Source organism: Pyxicephalus adspersus, chromosome 5 (assembly GCF_032062135.1).
Source record: "Pyxicephalus adspersus chromosome 5, UCB_Pads_2.0, whole genome shotgun sequence".
Lineage (NCBI taxonomy): Eukaryota > Metazoa > Chordata > Amphibia > Anura > Pyxicephalidae > Pyxicephalus > Pyxicephalus adspersus.
In genome coordinates, this window is record NC_092862.1 from 145,394,408 (window position 1) to 145,404,884 (window position 10,477).

Sequence of the window (10,477 nt, forward strand, 5' to 3'; positions counted from 1 at the left end):
AGATGTGCTGCGAGAGGAAGACAGGCCTGTGTGTGGAAGTAAGTATAAAAAAAATCCCGAATTTTTAAAAATCTGTCCCACCTCAGGTGCGGAGGTTGCCAGATTTTTGATTGTCTACCTGTACTGCATTATCCGTGGGCTCAAGGTCCTCTTACCGGACGCCATGCCTTGCACACAGGAAGGTGCAACTAGGCTCCTGAGAATGAGGGCTTGCTAAAGGAAAAAAGTGCAGAATTCGATTAGGGTACTAACAGTATTATTATTACTATTATTATTATTATTATTAATAATAATAAACAGGATTTAGTGCCAACATATTACGCAGCGCTGTACATTAAATAGGGGTTGCAAATGACAGACAGATACAGACAGTGACACAGGAAGAGGAGAGGACCCTGCCCCAAAGAGCTTACAATCTAAGAGGTGAGGGAAGTATCACACAATAGGAGGAGATATGGAATGGTGGGGGAGTAGTAGTGAGGGTTTAGGAGACAGAAGAAGATGGGTAGGTGAGGTTGAAGTGTTGGGTTTTAAATGAGCAGAAAGTAGGAGCAAGCTGAATAGAACGAGGAGACCATTCCAGAGAGTTGGGGCAGCTCTAGAAAAGTCTTGGAGCCATGCGTGTGATGAGGTTATGAGTGAGGAAGTCATTAGTAGGTCAATGGGGTAGGGAGGGCTGGAGGGAGAGATAGTCTGTGTGAACATGTCCCAAATAAAAAATTTCATTTTTGCAGGGAACTTAACTTTGAAAATAATGCTTGCCAATTCTTGTAATTAACATTAAGGCTGGGTTCATATCTGTGTGGCCATGGAAATTATGTCATTTAGTAAGGATTAATCTCCACTGGCTTCAAGCACCTGAACACCTTCAAACACAACATTTGAAGCACTTCAAAAGCTTGGGCTTCTTCCTATAAGCCTCTGAAAGCCAGGCATTGCAAACAGCTCCAATCTTCATGGGTGCTTCAGCTTTGCTGTAATTGTAAAGCATTATGCTGCATTGCATCGTGTTAAAGCATCCGCGGAGAATGCATTTGGAAAGCATTGCTTCAGAAATTTTTCCTAGGGTATCACAAATTATGCAGCCAGTAGAGACTATCGGCTTGTTCAGTCATTTTGTTCCAGAGGTTCAGTTCACCACTGTAAGCTAGCCAATCATTGAAAAGAATGGGAGAGGATGAAACCTTCCACAATATTTCTAAATAGCGTGGAAAAGAATCAAGAAATCCTGAACCCAAATTATAAAAATGTGAACTTCTTTTATGAAGATGGAAAACAGCAACATAAGAGATAGCATAAATGAGAAAAAAGTGCATATTTTAAAAGCACATATGTTTAAAACACAGATGTGAATGTGCTTAACGCATTCTCCATGAATATGCTACACAGAGCAACGCAGCATTTTGTATTGATATTAAAGCAAAGCTCAAACAACCAAGGAGCTTATGTGCACCCAGATGGCCAATTGAACATAAAACCTGAAAATTATTGTACACCAAGACAAGGCTAATGGATCAAATATTCCACAATGTGTGTCTGCACAACCTTACTGTCCTCTCTGACTAGCCACCATCCGGTGGAGTTTCTCCAATGCTCCTCGCCGCATTACTGGGGGGAGACATGGGCATTTATTAGAGGTCCGGAGGGTTACGGGAGCTTTATGTTTTTTAATTATACTGGACATGTGATCAATAAGTTACGCTATCAAAACGTGAAAGGACTATTTTTAAGATTTCCTTTATTTTGCCACAATCTATCTGCAAGGACAATTTTTCCAATGTTATTACAAAATTGCACATTTTTGCTTTTAAATTTGTTTGACAATCTTTGCGTTTTTTATGGCGAAAAAGGTGCAAACATAAGGAAAAGCAAAATATCTGCACACATGCAACAGTCAGGTCAATGCTGAGTTCATGGACAGTTTAGGGATCATTTGCAGTAGCTGGACTTTGGTCTAGTAACCAAATGACATTTTGGTAATTTAAAAAGTTCTAATTGAATTACTTTGAGGATATTTATGATTTTGCATAAGAAAAACTAAAAATCGATTTTTTAATTGCAATGTCAAAGTTTCTTCATTCTGTGGCACTTTGAATATTGTTGTTGGTTTCACATTGTATATATACATATGTTAAAAAAACCACAACATAATTCCTGTGAAATGTTCATGTAACACTTTTGCTCTTTTTATATTTGCCAGATGGAGGACCGACACAAAGGAACAATCAAAGGCTTAAAGTGGAAGGTTGATAATGAAGCCATTCTATGAGGAGCTGAGGATTAGACTCTGCCCAGGACACCTTGATGTGTCAGGATGAAATTATTGGATATTATTTTGTGGATTGGTGAATATAAATGATTCTACATATTCTTAGAATGTATATATTAGTGGTCATGATCAGCATTCAGGATTTGTACAAAGCTCTCATAGGAAGCTGAATTACTTCCCAAATCCCTCTGCTGCTTATCGTAAAAATCTGGTAAATGATAGGCAAGCAGAATAAAATACACTTTACTATGGCAGATGAAATAGGCCAACATAAAAATAACATTTCCAACAGCAGAGACTGCCAAGGCTAAGATACATTGGACCATATATCTCCGGCACTGAGATTTCATACATACTAAACTGTAACTAAACACGAATATGAAACATATTGCAGCTTAAAGGGGACAATATTGGGGGAGATATTAGGATTCCATTCATTTTTTTCAATGTTTTTTGTAAACTTTATTTTCATTTTTTTTTACCTATTTTATTTACACTTGCTCACTGAATCTATATATGAGCAGCATCTTCAGCATAGGACAGGATTATTTTAAACCCAATATTAAAGAGGATGTAAACCCCAAAATCACCCAAAACAAACAAAATACACTTACCTTCAATCCCGAAGAGAAGTCGACCAGTCCAGGGGTTTCTTCCATCGGGTCCCGCGTCGTCCCGGCATCCATCTTTGGGCCGGCACACTAGGCACTGCCATCTTTTTCTCTTCTTCCTACGCAGGCGTGAGATCGGCAATTTCTTTGTCTTTTGGCGAAAGGGCTCCTTCTTTACATGCCCAAGATCCTCGAGCATGAGCAGAAGGAGCAGCCAAGAGGTTCCTTGTATGTGTGACATAGGTATCCCAGGAGGCTTTGCCTAGGCGATTGAGAATTAGGAGGGCGGTGTTGCACAAATAGAATTTTTAACAGAATTTTTTACCTACATAACAGGGTTGTCTACCCTTTTATTTAAAGTGAAAATTCTGAGTTTAGGTACACTTTAAGGTGTTCTGTAGTCCAATGAGCTGAAAACAGTGTAACTGTTACCAGTTTTTAGAGGCATAAAGCACAGAAAGTTATCGGTTATAATTATGGCATGTGTTTGGAAGCACTTATCTGGCCGGCGATTCTGTGCTGTACTCTGCAATATCACTCCCTGTTTATTCTGTCCTGTTTATTGTAACTTGCAATAGCAAAAAGAATAAGGAAACAGCAGCAACCTCTGCTTCCCTTTAGCTGTGCAGCCTGAGATGTGCCTTCTTGGCATCCCCAGCACACACTCGGAGGCTGTGCACAGCAATATTAGGGGCAGATTAGTCCCTGGCTCCATTATGCGCTGCCATTGGCTGTGTATAGTCACCAGTGCTTGTGGTAGCCATAAGCTTGCTGACCTGCTGTTGGTGTGGTTAGATCGTTGGATTGATTGTTGCCGACTGTGAGTGTTTGCTGCCTGTTACCTTGACTTTTGTCTTTATCTTTAGATACCTCGTCTGGTGGACTGATTACCTGTATATGACTTCTGGCTCTGTATTCTGGACTTGTCTCTGCTACCCTCTCTTTTATTGCGTTGTGGGCTCCTGATTCGCTGTCAGTCCTTTCCCAGACATCAACCCTTGTGTACAGAAGTCCCTGGGGCAACAATGTGCTGGAACGGTGCAACTAGCCTCCTAGGGATGAGCAAGAATGCATTTTCTGGCAACCGATTTCGTGAAACCATTGGAAGGTCGAGGAAATTATAACAGGATCTTCTCAATAAATGCGGCCGTGGCTGCATTCATTGAGAACAGTGTGCGATCCCTGGCACTGGAGGTTAATTAAACTCTAGTGCCCCTGGGATCGCACACTGTTCTCAATTATTGCAGCCACAGCTGCAATCATTGAGAAGATGCCCAGCACAGGAGAACCTCCTGACACTGTAATATAAGTATCTCTTACAAATGATACATTTCTTACAGATACAAATGCCCTGGAAATCCTCCTGTTCGGCGAGAGCTCGACCTCTCGGTGAATCAGGTCGTTCTCACTTATATTTTCGGTAAGCGAGAAAGACCCGATTTGTCGTGAGATCAAACTTAATATTCTCGCTCGCTCATCCCTAGTGCTTGCTATAGGTGAGGATTGCGGAATTAGATTGGAGGACCGGCATCTAGTGAGCACTGTTGCTGAAGCAGGGTCTTACAGCATGATTACTAGGTACCTGAGTGCCTTTAATTATAAATGTAACATATAAAAAGTAAATAGTATGATTTGTATGAACGTTAAATGCAGAAAACAGGAACTCTTAAGTGATGATATATTGGATATATCAGCCATTCTCAATCAGGGTTCAATGGAATCTTAGAGTTCCTCCAAAACTTGCTAGGGGTTCTGTGAGCTATGTCTGGTTGACATCCCATAAGATTGAATCTGCATATGACTGGGAACAGCAACACTTGGAATGAAACCAAGGACCTTTTTAATATGTTAAGGTTTTATGTTGACAACCAAAGCATTTAGTGTTTTCCCCTTTGGTTATAGAAGGGTTCCTCCACATCTGAGATTATTTTAATGGTTCCTCAGGGGTAACGCTGATGCTCTTACAGAACCCTTACAACTCCAAAATCACTCCATTTCACCGGATCTAAGCCCTGATGGGATGGGGTCTACAAATCTCTCTTGCTAAAATAAACATTCACACTCTCAATTATTATTTCTTTTCATCTCTCAAAGATATATTATCAGATTAACACAAAGAATCCAGAATTTGCCAACAGTTCTTCCCGAACGCAGGAAAATAGTTTTGTATTGACTAACGGAGCTTGGAAAGTATTTGTTGCCAGCTGAGAACACATTAATGTTTGGGGATACTTTAATTAAGATTCTCTAAAAATAAAAACAATGAATTTCTTACTGTCAAAATCTAAGTGGTTTGGTTTATATTAGATATGTCTTACCAATGCACTGATAAATGGGGGCCAGTAGTGTGTATGTCATTTCATTCTTCCCAATAGGTGCCAGGTGGTTGGTACTCAAGTTCCATATCATCAGTACCCCCTCCTGGGCTCCTATAGTCAGCCCATTGCCCATCAGCTCTTTTGTCTCCTTTGCTTTGGTAGGTGGAATCCCCTCACTGCGGTGCTCGGACATGTGGGTGCTGCATGCTTTCTGCTTCCTTGCTACAAGCTCACCTACCTGTAGTGCAATTTGGTTAGTTCTGAGAAAAGGAGGGTTAAATTTAGGTTAACAATTAAAACAATGACAAATAACCCTTCAGTTGTTGAAGCAGTATAAACATTTCAGCACCATGGAGAGCCACGGCCACCAGATTTGTCAACAAAGTGAAAACCATTCTTTCCAGAATCTGAACAAATGAGATTCAGTGGATGATCATCCTATTGCTCCTATAGTAAATGTAACGGTGTAAATGGTGTTAAATATCACTTGAGTGAATGTAAATAAACGATTCACTGAGTGATTTTATATCGGCCAGGAAGTTGCTACAGGAGCCCTCTATATGGCACTCATTTTGGAAGCACATCAATGGACCCCACCGGTGACTTTTTTCAGCCCACTGGTAGACCAATCTGACCCTGCTCACCATGCATCATATGCCTATTTTAGAGATTCTACACACTGGACCTGATTTAGCAAAGCTCTCCATGCCTGGACAAGACAGTCCACCATGGGAAAACCTGGGTGATCCAGCAAATCTGGAATTATTTTGGTCAGGGTTTAAAAAGACCTGACAACTAATAACTAATACAGTTTGCTGGATCCCCTAGGTTCTCCTAAGATCTTCTCCAGTCGGAATGCTCATATCATCTTTTTTAAAAAATTGAGTTTAGAGAGTACCATTGCCTCGACTATTTCACTAATATATCTGCACTTTTTAATTAAACATTCTGTATTGCTAATACTATATATGATTGTAACCCCTAAGGTATCCCAATCCCCTAAAGAAGCCCTGCAGGTGAAACGCGTTGGATAGGAAACAGATTTGTTGTTGTGAATGTACCTGAATATACTTTATTAGTATAAGGCTAGTGCATATATGTTACCCTAGGGCTAGCGTAGATGATTTCTGTCTATTTTTTAGGATGTTGAAAACAAATATAACTTTGTGATTTTATAAAATACTCCTGCAATACAAAAGCCTACTCTTTTCTCTCTCTTAAACTACCTGTATAATCACCCATTTATCAATCAATGCAATGGGTCTGATTCATTAAAACTCTCCAAGGCTGGAGAGGATACACTTTCATCAGTAAAGCTGGGTGATCCAGAAAACCTGGAATGGATCCGGTCCAGGATATAAAGCATTTGCTAGCGAATAGCAAATGACTTTTAGAAAATCCATTCCAGGATTGCTGGATCATACAGGTTTACTGATGAAAGTTTATCTTCTCCAGCATTAGAGAGCTTTAATAAATCAGACCCAATGTTGCAATGTTTATCTAATACCGACTGACACTGGAAATTCAAATAGCAACAAACTTCAAATTATTATAAATAAAAAAATAATTGTTTGAAGCAACACTAGAATACCATATTTATTATGTATTTTATCCCTAAAGATTGGGAATATAGGATGTAATATTAAAGCAGTGAATCTGACATTCACCAAATGTGGTGGAGAATCAATCACTGCCATTGAAAACACACATGGAATATCATGTTCGGTGAATGTGGGATTCACTGCTTTATAATGGGACCCCCAGGTGTTTGGTGTGATTATGTATATGTTCTATGATTGTTATGATATGTCTATACGTACAAACTTATCACAGGTTTCTTTAAAACATAACATTGCGGAGAGAGGTGAAGGCAAGGGTCAGATTTTAACAATGAAATTCTCTCTTCAGAAAACAAAAAATGAATAAAAAAATAACTCATTAGTTTCCAGTCCCAGGTTTCAGCGTTCACAGAAAGAAGAATAATGAAATATTTAGTTTCCACTTTAAGGCATTTTTAAAACACGACTCAAATAAATGAATAAATAAATAACAAATCTGTTTTATTTCTCTTCCCAGCGTTTCAGCATAAAATTAATTTTAGAAAACATGTTTGATGCAGCATACAGGAAACATATTCAAATCTGAATGCGACAATCTGATCAAATCCAATAACACAAACATTACCCTGCATTCCAATAATCAATATGAACATTTAAAGGGAAACTATATAATGTGTACATGTTCTGTTTCGGAAACGGTCACTAGTATGGAACCTTTCTGTGTTTTTACATAATAGAACCGCCACTTCCAGAAGCTTCATTTTCGAAAGATGTGACAATTATATATTTATAAACATTCACCACTTTGATAATGAAGAATTCCATATGACACAATGAGGATTTATTTTGAAAATCTGGATCATCACTTTTGCCACAATTGTATTTTTTATCATTATTATTATTCCCTTGTATTTACACAATTTGTATCATGGCTGGGAAGTCTATGGTCATTGATCATTACTTTCATGTCTGGAAACATTGGCAATCAGATCCTAAATTGTAATGCTTATCACATCCTCTGACAAAGATCTCTAGATGGGGAATTTGCAAATCATGAGCGGAAGGCAAGGTCAAGAAATCCAGTTGGATTAGTTAGGAAATCTGATTCAGAAATTCCAAGACAGAATTCATATTTAAAAAAAAAGGTTCAATTTTCATTATTTATTTATTGGCCCAGATTTTATTCTCGTTATTTATTTCTTTAGTCTCAGTCATTCCAGGCAAGTTGGGCAAACATCATTCTTGACTGGAGCCCTTCGTAGAAGACAGAGATAATGTCTAATGGACTCATGATCAGGATATCTAAATCTGAAATTTGAACAAGGAGAATTCCAAAAAAATAGCTGAGATCGGAATCAACTCTGATCAGAACTATTAGTTATAAAAAAGCAATAATCAATACAGAGCATAAACATTTAAAAACCTGAAAACCAAGTATGTGAATAAATAAATCAATGCAGAAAATTAATATTATTAATAAAAGTATTTATATAACGCCAACATATTACGCAGCGCTGTACATTAAATAGGGGTTGCAAATGACAGACAGATACAGACAGTGACACAGGAGGAGGAGAGAACTCTGCCCCGAAGAGCACACAATTCAGTTTCCCTTTAAATTGGACATAGATTAACTTCTATGGGGGGAAGGGATTTATATACTTTGTAACATAAAATACTTCTACGAAATGCTACATTGTTTTTACCTCCACTTTGCATCCCAATTTAAATATATTTCCCCTCATGTGCCCTAACTTTGACCATTTTAAAAAATATCCATTTTAAACAGTCATCTTGTATTTTTTTTAAGTTTTAAAATAAACATATAGTGTAGAACAAAATAATACATTTGTCCGGAACAAAAATCACAAGTTTCACAAATAAATTTTGCATAAAATAAAAAAAAAATTCCACTTGGTCCATAGTATTACTAGCAATGCTTGTTTTATGGTTTACAACGAATTGGATGTGTACAATATACTCTACATAGGCGTATTTACTTGTTTAAATATATTATATAATTATTTTTTTTCTTAATAATTACCATCATTTATATATTAGTGAAAATATATCAGCAGTTTTACTGCCTATTTATGGTACACTTTTAGTTTTCTCTAGCAAACTTTTATCATTTCCTGAGGCTGAAATCTGTCATCTGCTTATTCTGCCATATAGAATCAGAGATTTTATTATCTGCAGCTGTATGGTAATAGTTTGTCATTTGCAATAAAGTTATCAGCTCCTTTTTGGCTAATTGCATAGATGAGATGAATTTATTTTTGTGGCTTTTGCTTGTACCTGAACAAAAATATATTTTTTTAGCTCTTTGTTCAGTTAATGTATTTTTTCTCTGTTAAAGCTTTTTTTTTCGGCATTTTCCACTTTTAATCCCCAAGCCAAATTATCTCAGTTTATAATTTTTTTGTTAAATACTTGCCAATAATAATTCATATGCTATACCAGAGATGCACATTCTGTTATAATAAATCTCTGAATAAAATGTAAGGTTAGACCTGAACTTCTGTAAATGGCTAAATAATTGTTTTTCTTTCACGTTTTGTGTCTCTTAGAATTTGTCATTACAATATTTTAAAATCCACATCTCTAACATAGAGGATTGATAAATAATGTCTTGCAAAAAAAAAAAATATATTTATAAACAATAAAAATAAAAAAATATATATAAAAGAAATTATACAAAGCATCAAAAAATTAACAAACTGGTACATTGTAAAAAAAAAAAAAAAATAATTATGGTTAAATTGCACAAAAATTACGCAGAATTAGTGTTTTTTGTGCTCTGGTGATTTGGAGGAATTGGTTAAAACGAACAGCAAAAAAAAAATGGTGATTTTTTTTTTCACCAAAACAGTTGCAAAATACATAGACGTATTCATGACCCGGAGATAGAAGGAGGTGCGCGATCCACTTTAACCTCACAATCCAAATTGGGGCTTTGCTCCACAAGTCTTTTCCCCGAAATGTTCATGTTCCTGTGACAAATTTGGATGCTTGTGAAAATATTTACATAACGGTCTCTCTCTCTTCTTCTACAACTTCTGCAGGGGGCCGTTCGGCGTCGTAGACCCCGGAGCCATTGAGATAATCCTCGTCTTTGTTATACTGTTCCGGTCCTGAGGATGGTATGGAGTTTTCAGAGATTGAGCCATTCTTGACGTAGCCCGGTAAGTTCCTGTGGCCATTGAGGGCTGCGGACACGAATCTCGTGTTGAGGTGTAGGGCCAAGGGTCCCCTGGTGGTGACGTTTGTGACACTCGTGTGGGAGACCATAGGTCCATAAGAGTAGGTTGTGCTTCCACTTCTGGCTTTCCTCTTAAAATCGAGTGCCAGGGTCCATCTGCTCCAAGATTTTTTAATTTCTGCCTGTACCTGGAAAGAAAAAAGAAATCAGCTAAAGAGGAATCCTAAAGAGAAAGAAATCCTAAAGAGAACCAGCGAACAAGGCACTTTCCAATAGTCACCATATACACAACGCAACATCGTAAAACTCATGAAGAACTAGAACAAGGGCATCTGATTACCAATCATAATTATGAATCTAAATTTATAATAATAAATCTACAGCCAGACTTATCCAACCCTCCCACCTACCCCATACACAGCCTTCCCACCTACCTACCCCATACAGAGCCCTCCCACCTACCTACCCCATAACAGCCTTCCCACCTACCTACCCCATACACAGCCCTCCCACCTACC

The 10,477-nt window shown here is 37.8% G+C and overlaps 1 protein-coding gene across 1 annotated transcript in view; it reads right to left on the reverse strand.

Moving 5' to 3' along the window:
* Positions 1–7,237: 7,237 nt before the first annotated feature.
* PTH1R (parathyroid hormone 1 receptor) overlaps positions 7,238–10,477 on the reverse strand; it is a gene marked incomplete at its 5' end in the record, with an annotated part of 89,308 nt that continues 86,068 nt past the window's right edge. Inside the window, 1 exon segment of the mRNA XM_072413023.1 lies at positions 7,238–10,147. Coding sequence (XP_072269124.1) covers positions 9,782–10,147 — 366 coding nt within the window.